We start from the raw sequence: 17,878 nt of genomic DNA, 5'->3' as shown, positions 1-17,878 counted from the left end.
AACCTGGCTCTGCCACTTACTATATGGCCCTGGATAAGCTACTTCACCTCTCCTCATCTCTACAATGATGATATCATACTTGTTAGAGAGTTGTTGAGAGAAATAGAGATGATGCCCAAAAAGCAAGTAGTAGCAAACTGTCTAGTATGTTGTGGGCTCTTAAGGATCAGTACCTGTGATGTGATCATGGAGATAACACTGTGTAGGATTTGCAAGTAAAACTCTCTTTGATTTAACTGAGATAAAGAATCTGCGTCCAGGGGCTTCATGTCCACTTACGTTACCATTTAAAAATGCACAGCTTCTTTCAAGGCCTTTGTTATTTGTTGTTTCAACAACTCATTTCAACAATGAGTAAATCATGTATTGTAAATCAAGTCTAAATGAATGTGAGTCATGCCCTTAGCTATTTATAATATCAGTAGAATTTTTATAACTTCTCCATTTATTTTCTGAATACAGATTTTCAACAATTATAGCAATTGCATTGCTGAAATATTTTTGTATTGTCTTTTTATAGTGGAAATATAATTCTACATATGCTGTCTAATATCTTCATGTATGTTTATGTAACTGTACTCAGATTCATATTCTTATCCAGGGAAGATTTATATTCTAAAAGAATGCATGATTTATAGACTGTGGGAATCTATTCTTGTTCTTCATTGTTAGGAGATTTTGAATTATTTCCTTCATTCCATGTAATCTACTGAACTGATAAATCATTTTCATGCTTTGGGGGATTACTTTATTTTTCTCTTTTATGTAGATTGAAATGAAGAAAAAACAAACCTGTCATATTAATTTAATACGTGAGATGAGCTTATGTAGAAAGAAGCTGAAATAGCTTAAGTTTTGCAAAGGTTAAGGAAATATTTTTGAATTTTGACTTACTTATTCTAATCACTTGAAATTTGATCTCTCTTTGTTGCTTCTTACCTAGGTTACTTGTTGGTTTCAGAAAACCGTAAGAGATTTACAGGAACAAAGTCTAGGTTCATCACTTTCAGACAATGAGGAGCTAATCTGTAAACATGAGGAATTGATAATACAAGCAAAGGTAAGAGACACATTAAAAATAATTTTAAAATGCATGGTCTTTTTTTAAAATATGTTTCTGTAGGTAATGTAGAGAAGTACTAAAACCCTCTTTGAATAATTCACTATTTACAAAAAAAAGATTCTGATAGTATTAGCTAATACCGCTACCTACTGACTGGGCTTCTAGAGTAATAAGGAACAAAACAGCCTCTACAATAATAATAACTATCTTCTTTTGAGTAGTTACTATCTGTTAAATACCATATTAAATATAAGAGATGCATTATCTAAATTAGTACAAAACCCCTAAGGGGCGCGCATTATTTTATAGATCAAAACAAACAAAACACAGAGGCTTGGAGATGCAAAATTCTTGACCAATGTAATACATCTTGTCAGTGGCGAAGTTGGAATTTTCTTCAGGTCTTATCTAACTCCAGACCCAAAGCTCGTAAATCTATATTCTACTAGCTTTCTAAAAAAATTTATTTTTCTACACTGAGGTCTCATTGTGCTATTAATTTTATGACTTCCAGGTATAGTTTGCTTGCTGTTCCCATTTACATTTCCCTATTTCCTTAACTTGCTTCACAGTTCTTCATTTTGCAAAAAAAGTTATGGCTACCAGCCAGTCAACCACTTGTAGGTATGTGGAATGTGCAGAATGGAATCATGAACTACTGAAAGCAAGATGAGCAGAGGGGCTGTGTGGAGATGCTCCTCTCCCACTGTGTCTTCTTATTTGGCAATCGACTTATTTGTATATATGGGGTCTATAAATACTTACCAAAGTTCTTTACAAGTGCTCCATTTTGATCTCTAAGGAATCAAAAGTCCATTTGTATTAGATTGAATAGGAACAGTGAAAACTAATCAGTATCAAGACTTAAGAGAACTTTCTATTATTAGTATCTTGAGGGTTGATAGTTGCAGGTACAGCCAAGTCTTGAAGCTCTGGAAAACAATGGACCAGCACGACTAGATGAAGGTTGAAAATAAGGAAGACAAATAAATATTTACATATTTGGGAGGATAGGATATGGCAGGGGCTGGGGTACAGGCAGGGAGGGGAAGCAGTAGACTGCATTTATCTGGACAGAAATATCATAGGAATCATGATGCTTTTGTTTATGGCCTCTCTCTGAGCACTGCAGTATACAGAGGCATTTTATCTGTTTGGTATGAATATTTGCCAGATTTATAAAAGATGCAATTACAGAAGATTGCTACGACTGATGATTTTTTAAAGTTCTTTAAAATTTTTTAACATTTGGTTTATCTGTTTAGGAGATTAATTTTTTTTCATTAAGGTTAAACAACAGTTTACTCTGTGGGTGTCAATCTTCTTTTATCAGTGAAAATTCTATCAAAATCCCTACATGCTAAGCATAAGAGATGACCTGAATTGCACAGGATTGTTGCCTTCTTTAAAACAAACAAAAATGGTTTACTTGCATAATTTAGTTATATTTGGGGTTATATTACCTGTAGCTGTGGACTAAGCATGGTTTCTCATAGCCCTGAGGAAAATCTCATAGTCTGGAGAAATTATATGTTGACATCTAACCTCAGTTAGGACTTTGGCAAGTTCTGTTGTAGAGATATTAATGTTCTACTTCTATGCTTCATAATTTTAACTGGCTCCTATTTCTTTATTCCTTCTGAAATGCTTGACCTTCTAGCTCACCGACTCTCTTGCCACACTTTTTCTGTTATTCAGCTCTCTTGCCAAGTTTCTTCACTTCAGTGGTTCCCCATTTTTCATGCCCAGTACCTCACACTGATTCTGCTTCATAATTGTTTTTACCTACTTCATTTATCTAATGTTCATCCTTGTATCTTAAGGTGTACTTTATTCACACATTAGCTGTTTGAGCTATCCAGTGCCTTAATTCTACTTCCTCTGATTCATGTATTTCAGTGTGTTGCTTATGTTCATCAGATGTTATTTTCCCCTGAGCTAGTATTCCCTTGGGATATCAGAAATTTTGACTGGTAAGACATGGGAGGTATGACGGCTGGTACTCCAGCTTGTCCTCTTCTGGTGGGATGCTGTGTGCCCCTGAGTGCAGAGCTTCTATTGTTATAATTAGGGCTCAGCCATTTGTGGTTTTACCTTCTACCCCAAATACATATAAAGGAGGGGATCCCTTGGAGGATCTCCCACTGATAGGACTTTCAATCCCACTTTGTTCCAAGACCCATTTCCCTGGGGTATGTTCTATCCCATTCACTTAGTGAGAGTTGGAGAGGACTCACTATGAAACAGGTCAGTTTGATTACCTCTTATACATTAGCTATCTATCTGGTAGATTCTTGTGATAGCCTGATATTGTTTCTTCCCTCTGGATGCTACTGGACTGCAGCTACTATCTTCTGTCCTGAAAAAGGTACATTTACAAGCACTGACTAAACAGGAGGGGAAAGAAAGCTTCACACCCAGAAAGCTCTCCCCTGGCATATCTCCTGTCATGGTATCTGCCATTATTCTATTCTAAGCCATATGCCCCTGACACTGAGACCCAACCACTGTGGTTCCTCAAGGAAAGTTCTCGTATCTATAAAATTTATTCTCACTTTGTTGGCCTTTAAAGGAAGGACCAGCTACCTAATATGTAGGATCCAGTGTAAAATGAAAATATGGACGATTTTCTTAATAAATTATTGAAATTTCAATACAGCAACAGCAGAGCATTAAACCAAGCACTCAAATCTTCTAAATTCAGGGCCTTGTGTGATGACATGGGTGTTTTGCCCATGAAACCAGTCCTATTTACAATATTGGGATTTTTGGAAGGACCTACCAGACGTTGCTGGTTAAATGCTTTCCTTAGCTATCTTTACTAACCTCTTCCCACCTAGATGAGCAAGTTTTCTAAAAATAAGTAATAATGTTATAATAGGTTACATCCACATGGGGGGGAAAGAACAGGCTCAAATCCCTACTGTCACTTACTGTGTAACTTTGGGAACATTTGACTTCTCTGAGCCTTACCTTCCTTGCCTATAAGGAGAAGGCATGAAATTCAATTAAAAAATACTATGAAAACACCCACATTTTAATGATTGTTCAAAAATGCTGCTTTTCTTTTTCCATGGATGGTGTAAATGTTCAAATACTTTTCATCCGTGCCTTTTCAACCATCTTGTCCTTTGTTCTTACAGACAGATTCAACTTTTATATGACCTTAAACAGGAAAACAGCATATTACATTTTGGAGTTTTGTTTGGGTGTGAGTATGAGGAGAGGAAGAGGGAGTGTGTCTTTCAAAGGAGATTTTATACATAAATAAGGCCTCAAGCTGGGGATTCATTAGTGAAACACATATAAATAATCTGGTAACACAAGCAAGTAGGTGTTTCTGCTCCCCCCAGCTAAACTGAACAGCAGGGAGCTGTTCTGTATTGTCTCATTTTTTAAGCAGTAAGTTTTTTTAAATACATTTTGAAAATACCTCTATCATTTCTTACTGGAATATACTCAAATAAGAAATATGGAAAACTTTTTTTTTTTAAAAGATTTTATTTATTTATTTGACAGAGAGAGAGAGATCACATGCAGGCAGGGGGTGGGGGGAAGCAGGCTCCCTGCTGAGCAGAGAGCCAGATGCAGGGCTCTGTCCCAGGACCCTGGGATCATGACCTGAGCCAAAGGCAGAGGCTTAACCCACTAAGCCACCCAGGCGCCCCTAGAAAACTTTTTATCTTTTAATAAATGTAATGCCTTATTCAGAATGTGTTGAAAAAATGAACTAAAAGAATTTTTGTTATAACCTTTGACTAGGAATAAATTATATTAAATCATTATATTTTCTTTACTAAATATGAAAAATATTTTCCTTTTACATATGTAGCAGATAAAGAAATAGCAGATATTGATGATTATAAACCATCCTTTGCTTAAAACCTTAAATGCCATTAGATTTTATCATGTATTAATTTGATTCCCCAAGGCTTGAATTCAAACTTTGAAGCTCAAAATTGGTTTTATTTTTTTTTTAAGATTTTATTTATTTATTTGACAGAGATCACAAGTAGGCAGAGAGGCAAGCAGAGAGAGACGGGTGGGGGGGGCGGGGAACAGGCTCCCCGCTGAGCAAAGGGCCCGATTCGGGGCTTGATCCCAGGACCCTGAGACCATGACCTGAGCCAAAGGCAGAGGCTTTAACCCACTGAGCCACCCAGGTGCTCCTCAAAGTTAGTTTTAGGATGTATTAAAATAATATATAAATAAACACTTCGTTATTATCTATTTTGAGAAGGTGTAATCATTCCTTCTTCCACACATCAGAAATAATGTTCATATAAGAACTGCTTTCAGGAATGAACTTGTACTGGAAGTACAATTGGAACTTTTCCTCTTCCAGTTTGTGTCCAGTGATTCAGTGCCTGCAAATTAATGGATAACAAACAGATTAACAGGAATAAAGACAAGGTTTATTTTCATACATGCATGAGAGGTTCCAGTAATGGGAAATTTGTGGAATAGCCAGAAGCTGATGATTATATATAGAAATTTAATAAAAAAGGTTTGGGGGGTTTAGGGTCTCAATGAGTATGCAAGGTTCTATTGGGCTTTTTGATGCTAATGAAATGGGCAGTCTGTCTTCTTCCCAGTGTGAAGAGTTAATGGCAGCTGAATTTGTACTTTATGCTGGTAGGGGTCAGTCTTCTTTCAATTAGGAAATTCCCTGAGAAGAGGGCTAATGGTAGTTGTATTTTCAGGAGACTTTGTTTAAGTTTAGGTAATATTTCTGTGACTGCTGGTTGTTCAGATGTTTTCGGTTTGAAGTAATTTTCATACCACTGTGTGGACCTTTAATCCTCTCACTTCAAACCTTGGTTCACTTTCAGACCCTTTGTAGTTGGTGTGCACTAGCATCACCGGGGAGCTTTGAAAAAATACTGAAGTCTGGATCTTGTGCCCAGAGATTCCAGGTAGTCTGGGGCATCAGGATTTTTTTTTTTTTTTAATTTTTTTTGTTAGAGCCCATGGGTGGTGCAGTGTGTTAAGTGTCAACTCTTGGTTTGGGCTCAAGTCATGATCTCAGGGTCATGAGATGGAGCCTTATGTGGGCCCTGAGCTCAGGGAAGAGTTTGCTAAAGTTTCTCTCTCTTTTTGTTCCTCCCTGAACTCATTTTCTCTATAAAATCAATCCATCCATCCATCAATCAATCAATCTTTAAAGGAAATCTATTGTCATTTTTAAAATGGTGATGTTTTTATCAAAAAAGCAACCCAGATTTCTTCTCCTTCTAAAAAAACTGGGAGATCTGGCAATATCAGGCTCACCTTTCCATACAGACATAGCAACACTTGTCTGGAGCCCCATAATAGCTATTTCCTTTTAAAAAGACACATGCACTCCAGTTTTCCACAGTCCCTACCATTCCTCCTTACTACCTCGCCTCCCACCTTTGCTTCACCTTATTTACATTATATGCCTGGCTCCTGTAAGCATTTGGGTTAGAGGCATGACAGGCAATGAGGTACCATCCAAGTATAGTAATGGCTTAAGCTGATTTGCATTTTTGTAAATTACCTTGGAAACTGTGAAAAATAAGAATGAGAGAGAGTGATATCGAAGACAGAAAAGTCACTTAGAAAGTTCTTGCAATTTTGATAAAACTTTAAGTAGAGTGCTATGTTAACTGTTAACGTTTAACTGCCACGTTAAAGGCTTAAAAGAGACTTACAGCGGTCTTTTTCAATGTGTGGCCCCCAGACAGCAGCAGTGGCATCTGGAAGTCTTAGAAATACAGAATCCCAGACTCTAACCACCAAACTTATTGTGTCAGAATCTGCATTTTAACAAATTTCCCCACAAGATTTGAACTGACAAAAACTTAGAGGTTTTCACCATCTATTTCATGTATGTCCATATTCTCCTTAATTTCCCAAATGACTATATATTGTTTATAAAGTCCTTGATTAACAATAATCTTTGGCATTCTGACGTGTACAGAAACATCATATTCAATGTTTTAATATAGTAGAATTCACATTCCTCAGCTTCAAGATTAAAACCATCTTCCATGATACATCATATAATCCGATTTTCCAAGTCATTGAAAATATTTTGCAGTTGTTGCTGAATGATTTCATAAATTGGATTTGTGATCTTGGCCTCAGGTTCCTTTAAATAATAATATTTGGAGATCTTAAAAAAGTACCACTGCTTAGGTCCTACATAAACTTTATTTAGAGGAAAAGTCAAGTTTAGATTTACAAAATATTTATAACTATAAGATAAGGAAGTAAAGCAGAATCTCTTGCATGCTTATTTGAATATTATAAATGCATAATTCTCATTAATAGAACCACTACAAGGAAGTAACTCTTTAAATATGTTTAGGGTCACACCTGGGTAGCTCAGTCAGTTGAACTTTATACTCTTGGTTTCAGGTCAGGTCATGATCTTAGGGTGGCAGGATTGTTCCTGAGCGCTGTTTTCTACCTCCCCCACCAAACTGAGCTCCGCCTTGGTCACACTGGCACAGAATTTGCCTCTGCCCCCTCTCCCTGCTTGTATTCTCACACGTGCACGCTCGTTCTCTCAAATAGATAAATAAAATTTAAAAAAATTTTTTTAATAATAATATGCTTATTGTTTTATTTTTCTGATTACATAGTACATTTTCGTTTTGGAAAAGTGAGAAAATACATAAAAGTAAAGGAAGTTAAAATCACCTATACTGTGTGTGTGTGTATGGAAATGGGAAGGAAATATAAAACATACATAAAATTGAATATCCCCAAACTATGTATGTGTGTATAATATACTCTACGTGTGTTTTTTATATACAATTATACATATATGTATATGTATTATTATATATAGTATATACGTATGCATATTATATATATATATATATACAATTGTGTATGTATTGTTTTGCAGTGTGAGTTTTCCAATTAGCATTATATTGTAAGCATTTCTCCATTTATTTTTATTTATTTTTTTAAAGATTTTATTTACTTATTCGTCAGAAAGAAAGCACAAGCAGGTGGAGCAGCATGCAGAGCAGGCAGAGGGAGAAGCAAGTTCCCCACTGAGCAGGGACCCTGATGTGGGACTCAATCCTAGGACCCTGGGATCATGACCTGAGCTGAAGGCAAATGCTTAACCAACTGAACCACCCAGGCATCTCACATTTCTCCATTTAAATGCATATTTTAAACCTGTTTTTTAATGATTGCATGTTATTACACCATGTAAATATATTATACATCATTTTTCGTCCCATTGTGGCAAATATTAATCTATATAAAGAAGCTGACTATACTGCAATTCGAACTTTCATTACACCCCCAAATTCTTTCACTAAAGGTATGGGAGAAAATGGTAAAACCACTATAAAACATATTGCTTCAGTAAATCAGCTTATTAGCATCTCTGATGATTATAACGAAAATGCATAAAATGAAGCAGATTTGTTTCTTTTATAATGTTTTATGTAATTTAAAAAATAAAGTGGGGTCTGGATCTGAAATGTCTCAAGGCAGAAATTAAGTGAGTCCCCAAACAATAAAGGCACCTGCATTAGTGCATTTCAATTCCTCTGTCTTCATTTTAGTGAATAATTTGTTTTACTTGTCTGATTTTTTAATGAACTTCCCAATTAAAAGCAGATGTCACTTTTCACAGAATATAAATTAGAAACAATTTCATTACTAACAGGCAAAATCAGTATAAATAATATTGCATTTGCCTGCAAGCATTGGGAAAATGTGCAATGTGATGGGATCTTCACATTGGTAAACTTACTGTAGCCTTAACTTGTGGTTAATTTAAAGCTTAGTGAACCATATGCCTTCATTTCCAGGGGAAATTTGATTTACAAAGTCCCTCAGAAATGTTTATGCCCATCTAAGAAGGGGATGAATTAAGGAAGCAAATGAAGAACATTGTATTCCATGATCACTAGATTTAAAACTACCTGCTGCCATTTTGTTTACAAAATCTTCACCAGCTCGTTAAGTTTAGCCGCTTAGAGAAAGTTTCCTCTCTCTTTTTTACTTATGACTTTTACAATAATTGTTTGTACATTTTCTTCCACCCCCAGCCCTCTCCCTCCCCCTCTCCCCTTTTTGCCCGTTCCCTCCTCCTCCCTTCTATCTAACCTCCTTCTCCTCTTTTCCTCTGTCTCTGTTTTTTATCAGCCCTTAAATACAAACAAAACATGGATTTCTTAGGGCTTAACATTCTCCTGCCTTTAATCTCTACAATTTTTCTGTGCTACTTCAGCATTCTCTTGGAGACTTCCAGTACTGTGGCCATAGATCTCCATGATGTTCATCACTCCAAAGCCCTTAACTTCAGCTTCTCAGTCCTGTGACTGCTTTGGTTCCAAAACATTACTGACCCTGCTCTCCCTGCAACCCCTTTCCTTTCGCCTTTTCCTGGCTTCCCTCCTCGTATTCTGCAGCATGGGCCACCAGGGCTACTTGTGAGTAACTCAATCACCCGTTTTCTCTATTTCTACTTCAGAAAAAAGATGAAGCACTTGCATCATTTTTCTGATTAGATCTATTTTAAAAGGAAATGATCTATTATCAGTTAGCCTCACGAATTTCTTTATTTATCATCTCTTAATCCCCTGCTCCATCCCCCATAATCACCAGTCTAAAAATTTTATCCTCTTTTAAAACTCCCAGCCAGGCTTTACTTAACATCAGAGTCATGGGGCCATGAAAGGTGAAATTGCTTGACTCTTTTCTTCCTTGCCCTTGTCTCCTTCCCACCTTTTCTCCAGCTCTTCTCATTTTCAAATCTAAGCCTCCACCCACCATTCCACGTCCCACCTTTCCCATCTCTTCCATTTGAATCTCTCTTCATTTTTCAGTTACCCCTTCTCACCTTGTTGGGGTCTGTTATCAAAGGAATGAGACTGAGACAAAGTGAAAGCTATGCAAAGCCTTATTCTATGCCAAGCATTAGAAGTCAGACTGACCGGCCAGGGCAGCGAGAGAGCGACCCCCTCCCGATCTCACAGGCTGGTTTTATAGGGCATAACCGCAGACCCAAGGTACGTTGGCTTCTATTGTTAAGGCGTTTACTCCCAGAATTGATACCCGGAACCATACCAGGAACTACTGGGGCGTTTATTCCCGGAATGAAGTCCGTGGATGTAAACAACAATATGGCTACCTAAGCAATATGGAGTTGCTCTGGCTAAGCAGGCCCTAATAGTTAAACAGGTTTTAACATTAAATTGGCCCTAACAACCTTCCCTCAGTTACATTTTAGTCTCACAAAATTGAAAACAAAAACATTGTGGCTCAACCCTGAAGACGTTATTCCACCTTTTCCTTGGCTACTGTCATGGCTTGAATTGTCCTTCCTAACATTTTCTGTGTTGAAGGCGTAACATCCAGAATCTCAGAATATGAACTCTTTTGGAAACAGGGTATAAACAGTGAAGATGAGGTCATGGGGGTGGACGCTAGTTCTAGGTGGCTTTTTAAAAGGGGCATTTGAACTCAGAGGCAGACGCACACAGAGGAAAGATATTGTGAAGACACATGGGGGGTGGTGGTGGTGGTGGCAGGAAATGGCCATTGACAAAGCCAGGAGAGGGGCTGGGAGCAGGTGCTTCCCTCACAGCCTTCAGGATGAACCAATTCTGCCTACACCTTGACTTCTGACTCCCAGATTTCAAAACTGTGAAAGAGTACATTTCTTTTGTTCAGGCCACCCCGTTTGTGGTACCTTGTTATACCAGCCGCAGGAAACTAATGCAACTACTTCATTTTCTGCCTCCTGCATTCTCTGCTCCTCCACTAATCCTTTACTTGCATTATGAGAAACTGCTCTTTCTCAAGTAACTAAGGAATGGACCCTCTCTATGCACTTGGCCCCGAGACACTGTTTTCTCTAGTTCTTCCATCTCTGGAATGGTTCCTTCTAAATCTTGCTCAATGCCTTTTCTTCCTCCAGTCCCCCTTTGCTTATCCTGCTTAATCTGTGGCTCTTCTCTTGTTTCCTGCATTCTTCATGTGGTTTTATCTAATCCCATGATGACAATGTCACTTTTATCTTGGTGATTTCTAGACTTTAAAAAAAATTTCCAACCCATATATCATTTCTCAGTTCCAGTCTTCTTTTTACAAATTCCTGTTGAAGATTTACATATACATCTCATACATCTCATAGCTCTTCTAACTCAGCTAGGATCATTACTTTCTCTTCAAACCCTTTCATTTTCTTTCTTGGCTAAAGATGCTGCAGTCCTTCAGCCATCATATTAGAGACTTCAGGGACACTTTAGAGCCTCATTCTCTCCCTCTCTCCCTTCAGGTCCGATGACTTCTTGGTGTGAGTCCCATTCTTACCTCCCATCTCCTTCTCCTCTTCTCATCCCACTTCAGTCTGGGTGCCTGGAATCTTTGACGGAAATTATTACAATTATGTTGAGTAATGTATGAATCTGAGCCTACGAACTACAATACTTTCGCATTAAGCATTGCTTGTTTGCTTTTACATTTTTTTTTTCTTTTTAATCAACGTAAGCCTGATTCTGAGCTCCCATCCTCTGACTAGTGGGACACCCAATCTCTGTGGTAATTGGAGTTGCCTCTCCTCAGGGTTTTGCAAGTGTCCCTGGGCTCTTGCAGCACCATGGTATCAGGAGGTCCCTCTATTCATAAGTCTACTCTGACTCCCTATGAAACAATCATTGTCTCAGGCTTTGTGGAGACTGCGGTTTCACTGGTTCTGCTGCTTCTGTTTCTGTTTGGGCGCTGGAAGTTGGGATGGCCCAGCTTGCAGTCTCCTGGGAGGGAATTCACAGCCATGCCTGGGGAAGCCTGGGACTTCCACATGGCACTGCCCTAAGAGGACCATCCATCTCCTCATGCTTCCTCTCCCATCCAGCTTTTTCTCTGGTGCTGGCCAGATCTCCCCATCTTTTGATAATCCTCACCTCTATCTCCTCCTTTAGTACATCTATGATAATGTCTCTAATAGATTTAGGGTTTTTCTGTTTGTTTGTTTTTTGTTTTTTGTGTTTGTGTTTTTTTTTTTTTTTTTTTAACAAAAGGCGGGAGGGGAAATATCTTGCAGGTGATTTCTGTTTTGGCTCTCTGCTCAGCAGAACCCCTATGCAGGGCTTGATGCGGGACTTGATCCCAGGAGCCTGGGATCGTGACCTGAGCTGAAGGCAGGGGCTTTAACTCACTGAGCCACCCAGACACCCCAATTTGCAATTTGCAGAGTCGCCAAACCCAATGCTGCCTCTAAGTTTTACCTACTATTAAAGATAAAGCAACTGTTTTGTTTTGTATTGTTTTGCTTTTTCCTTTATTTCCTTTATTTCTTTGGAAGTTTGTATCTCTTAATTCCCTTCACTATTTCGCTCATTCCCCACCCCTATTTCCTCTGGCAATCACCAGTTTGTTTTGTATATTTTCTGAGTCTGTTTCTGTTTTCTGTTTTTATAATTTGTTTTTTCCTTTGTTTTGTTCTTTAGATGCCACATGTAAGTGAAATCATGTGGTATTTGTCTTTCTCTGTCTGACCAACTTCACTTAGTGTAATACCCTTTGGTCCCAAACACCACTTTGTCTTCTAAAGCTGAAATCTAGCATATCCTATAATGGTAATAGGGCAATGTGAGGGGAACACAATCACAGAAAGGGTGTACAGGGTGAATTCTTCACAAACCTAGTGTTTGCAACACAGAGATTCACTGCATTGTGAATTGAGAGGTTTCAATTCTTTCTTCTTTTTCAGTTTTGTTGAGGTACAATTGATACATAAAGTTGGAAGATATTTAAAGTGTACATCTTGATGATTTGATACACATATATACTTTGAAAAGATTATGTCCATACAATTAACACATCCATCACCTCACATATTTGTCTTTTTGTGTGTGTGAGAAAAATTACATTCCACCTTCTTAGCAATTTTCAATTATATGATTGTGTTATCTACTATAATCATCATGTTATACATTAGATCTTCAGAAGTTATTCATCTTACGGCTGAAAGTTTGCCGCCTGTTTTACCAATCTCTCCCTTTATCCTCCAGCGCCTGGCATCCACTTTTCTACTCTGTTTCTGATTTTGACTTTTATTTTTTTTTTAAGATTCCATATGTAAGTGATAAAAAACACTTAAAGAAGGATGGCTGTGTGGCTCAGTCGTTTAAGAGTCTGAGTCTTGATTTCAGCTCAGGTCTTGGCCTCAGGGTCATGAGATTGAGCTCTGCATGGGCCTCCATACTGGGTGTGGAGCGTGCTTAAGATTCTTTCTCTCCCTCTCCCTCTGTCCCTCTCCAGACCCCTAAACCCCCACTTGAGCTCTCTCTCTCTAAAGCAGCAACAAAAATACACTTAAAGATTTTCATTCATGTGGTAGAGTAAGTCCCCAGGAATCCAGACCAAGAAAGATTTAAAGAAACTACTCACAAGGGAGTATTGAGATAGGGTTAGGCACCTCTCCCTTTGTATGAATTGTCACAAGATGACAAATGATGTTTATATGATCACAGTGATGTTAATATGATCACAAATGATGTTAATATGATCACAGTGTCTAATGTTACTGGTATATATATATATATATATGTTCTACCTAAACCTTCACATTTTGAAAAATACTGTCACATCTTACTTATCACTATGCAGTACTTTTGAACACTGAGTGTTCCAGGGCATATGTTAAGGGCTTCAAACCACTGAAGACATTCCTGTACTCTGGGATTGCTGAGCAGCATTACCTTACACAGTAGCTGGCTTAGGCAGTCATTTTGCTTCACTGCATTCCAGGAACAAGAAGAACCACTGGCTGATAGATTACACACATGCCTGCACATTTTTAAATATATATGAAAAAATCCTGGGTATTTGGTTTCTTCTTGCTACTTTAGTTTATGGTCTTATTTTTCTTACAGGCAACTTTAAGCCTCTTTCCTTCATAGTCCTTTTGAAAAGGTTGTTCTCATTGAAGAGGCTGGGAATGTATTTGGGAGAAATCCATGAGAGTACTTGCTAATGGAGTATGAGTGTGTAAGTGTCTATGTAGATGTGTGAGAGTGCTTGAGTGTGTATAGGAATGTGTGGGTGGGAGAATGTGAGTGTGTGTGCAGGCAAAGGCGGATGGTGAGTACTGACTTCAGGAGTCCAAGCGCAGCCTTTCCAGAGAGACAGTCAACAAGATCTCATGAACAGAATTCCTCATCTTCCCACTCAAAATCTCTTCCACCTAGTTTCCCCGTCTTGGTAAAGGCATTCAATCCTTGCAGCTATTCAGACCAAAAGAGCTATTACTTCCTCAGAGGAAGTGGCACCTGGGCTGTATCTTTTTCTTTTTTTTTTTTTTTAAGATTTTTATTTATTTATTTGACAGAGAGAGATCACAAGCAGGCAGAGAGGCAGGCAGAGAGCGGAAGGGAAGCAGGCTCCCTGCTGAGCAGAGAGCCCGATGTGGGGCTCAATCCCAGCACCTCGGGATCATGACCTGAGCTGAAGGCAGAGGCTCAACCCACTGAGCCACCCAGGTGCCCCTGGGCTATATCTTCTAAATAGGTCCAGAATCCTATCATTTCTCACCATCTCCACCATTGTCCTAGGGACTGAGCCACTTGCATGTTTTGCCTGACTGGTTATGGTAGTCTCTGCATGAATCCCTGTGCTCACATCCCTGCCTCTGTAGTCCTCCCCTTCCATGTATTCTCAATGACAGCCCAGTGGTTTTCTTTCTTTCTTTTTTTTTTTTTTTTAATTTTTGTAGCTTTTCATGACTACTTGCTATTTGCCAACAATTTTAAATACATGTTTTTATGTTTATGTTTTGTTTATGTTTATGTTTCATTTATTTTTTTATGTTTTTTTTTCCCATCATGATAAATGTACTCTTTAATCCCCATCCCATATTTCCCCCATCTGCTTACCCACCTTCTCCTCTGGTAACCAACAGTTTGTTCTTTGTAGTTAAAAGTCCATTTCTAACTTTGTCTCTCTCTCTTTTTTTCTTTCCTTTGCTCATTTGTTTCTTAAATTCTACAGATTAGTGAGATAATACGGTGTTTGTTTTTCTCTGACTGACTTATTTGACTTGCATTATACTCTCTAGCTCCATCCATGTTGTTGAAAATGGCAAGAGTTCATGCTGTTTTGTGACTGAATAATATCCTATTGTATATATATACATTACATCTTTATTCATTCATCTACTGGTGGACACTTGGGCTGCTTCCATAGTTTGGCTAGTGTGAATAAGGCTGCAATAAACATAGAGGTGCATGTATCCCTTTGAATTGGTGTTTTTATATTTTTTGGGCAGTGTGATTCCTGGATTATAAGGTAGTTCTACTTTTAATTTTTTGAGGAGCCTCCATACTGCTTTCCACAATGGCTGCACCAATTTGCATTCCCACTAACAGTGTCAGAGGGTCCCTTTACCTCTACATCCTCACTGAAACTTTTTGTTTCTTGTGGTTTTAATTTTAGCAATTCTGACAGATGTGAGGTGATATCTCATTATAGTTTTGATTTGCATTTCCATGATGATGAATGATGTTGAGCACCATTCATGGCTCCATTGGCCATCTGTTTGTCTTCTTTGGAGAAAGATCTATTCAGGTCTTCTGCCCATTTTTAAATTGGATTATTTGATTTTTGGGTGTTGAGTTGTATCAGTTCTTTATATATTTTGGGTACTAACTCTTTATCATACATGTCATTTGCAAATATCTTCTCCCACTCTGTAGGTTGCCTTTTTTTGTTGATTGTTTCTTTCACTATGCAGAAGTTTTATTTTGATGTAGTCTCAATAGTTTATTTTTGCTTATATTTCCCTTGCCTCAGGAGACATTTCTAGAAAAATGTTGCTACAGTCGATGTCAGAGAGATTACTTCCTGTGTTCTGTTCGGGGATTTTTATGGTTTTAGGTCTTTAATCCATTTTGAATTTATTTTTGTGTGTGGTGAAAGAAAGCCGTCCAGTTTCATCCTTCTGCATGTGGCTGTCCAGTTTTTCCAGCACCGTTTGTTGAAAAGACTGTCTTTTTCCCATTGGATATTCATTCCTCCTTTGTCAAAATTAACTGACCATTTAATTGGGGGTTTATTTCTGGCTTTTCTGTTCTATTCTGTTGATCTCTGTGTCTATTTTTATGCCAGTACTCTACTGTTTTAATTACTATAGCTTTATAATATAACTTGAAGGCCAGAATTTTGATACCTCCAGTTTTGTTTTCTTTGGTACTTGAGGTCTTTTGTGGTTCCACACAAATTTTAGGATTGTCTGTTTCAGCTCTGTGAAAAATACTATTGGTATTTTGATAGGGATTGCATTAAATATGTAGATTGCTTTGGGTAGCATAGACTTTTTTTTTTAAGATTTTATTCATTTGTAAGTATTAGAGAGAGTACAAGCAGGGTGAGTGGCAGGGAGAGGGAGAAGCAGGCTCCCCACTGAGCAGGGAGCCCAATGTAGGACTCCATGCCAGGACTCTGTGATGATGACCTGAGCTGAAGCAGACGCTTAACCAACTGAGCCTACTCAAGCACCCTGGGTAGCATAGACATTTTAACAATATTTGTTCTTCCAGCCCATAATCATGGAACGTTTTTCCATTTCTTTGTGTCATCTTCAATTTCTTTCGTAAGTATTCTGTAGTTTTCAGAGTATAGACCTTTTACATCTTTGGTTAGGTTTATTTCTAAGTATCTTATGGGTTTTTGTGCAATTGAAAATGGAATTCCTATTTTTGTTTTTTTTTTTTATGTTAAGTCAGAATATATCACTCCTAGGCTTACCAATTCTCTTAGAATAAATGACTCTGTGATTACAATCGCCTCTGCCCTGCTCTGCTCCCACCACACCCCTCTTCTTCTCCTCCTGCTTCCTCCATCCACACTCCACTGTACTGTTCCTTGTCCTTCCTCCAACTAGGCAGGAAAACTCCTACCTGAGGGCCTTCACTCTAGCTATACTATCTGCCTGGAAAGCTCCTTCACCAGAGACCCATGTGACTCACTCACTCCCTTTCTTCCTGTCTTTGCTCATACCTCACTGATCAAAGAGGCCTACCCTGACCATCATGTTTCATAGTGCACAGAACTCCCATCCATATGGAAACCTTAAGTTCCTTACCGTGTTCTACTTGTCTTTATTCTTCAATTTTATCACTTTATAACATGCTAGGTAATGCACTGATTTATCATGTGTATTGATTATAAACAAAATAAAATAGTGGCACGCCACCATCATCACTAATATTGGAACTCCCTTGTCGGTCTACTATTAACTTCCCTGGTCTAGATGAAGTGTTTAGGGGAATGCCTGGGATAGAAGAGGCCTGCTAAATAAATGTTTGTTGATTAAATGAGTGAAGAACTATAAGTGGGACCTTTATTACAAGATCTGTATCTTTTGATTGATTAATTGACTATTGTTGCTATATATGAATGTTATTAATTTTCTTATATTGATCTTGATTACAGCAACTTTGATGAACTCTTACTGATTTAAGTTATTTTTCTAGATTCTCTTGGTTTTATATGTAGAAAATCATACATCTACAAATGATGACAGTAATGTTTATCCTTTCTAATACATTTATTTATTTATTTATTTATTTGCTTGTTTATTTATTTATTTCCTGTGCTTACACTGGATAAGACTTTCAGTAACATGAAGACTAGCAGCAGTGGTAGAGGACATATTTGTTTTGTTCTGACTTTAAATAGAAAGATTCAAATGCTTTATCATTAAGTATGATGTTTCTTAAGTTTTTAGTTTTTTTGTTTTGGTTTGGTTTTTACATCTATCATTTGCTACATCTTGGATTCTTAAAAAAAATTATAGGTGGACACTGAATTTTA

The 17,878-nt window shown here is 37.8% G+C and overlaps 1 protein-coding gene across 7 annotated transcripts in view; it reads left to right on the top strand.

Moving 5' to 3' along the window:
- CCDC141 (coiled-coil domain containing 141) overlaps positions 1-17,878 on the top strand; it is a 216,822-nt gene that overhangs the window by 99,800 nt on the left and 99,144 nt on the right. For all 7 annotated transcript variants that reach the window (XM_032856023.1, XM_032856021.1, XM_032856018.1 and 4 more), the window contains one exon: positions 944-1,060. In XM_032856023.1, coding sequence (XP_032711914.1) covers positions 944-1,060 — 117 coding nt within the window. The remainder of the gene's footprint in view (positions 1-943; positions 1,061-17,878) is intronic.

This window comes from Lontra canadensis, unplaced genomic scaffold (assembly GCF_010015895.1).
Source record: "Lontra canadensis isolate GAN:19392208 unplaced genomic scaffold, GSC_riverotter_1.0 scaffold11, whole genome shotgun sequence".
Classification (NCBI taxonomy): Eukaryota; Metazoa; Chordata; class Mammalia; order Carnivora; family Mustelidae; genus Lontra; species Lontra canadensis.
Note: the sequence above shows the minus strand (reverse complement) of the source record. Positions and strands in the feature narration are given on the sequence as shown.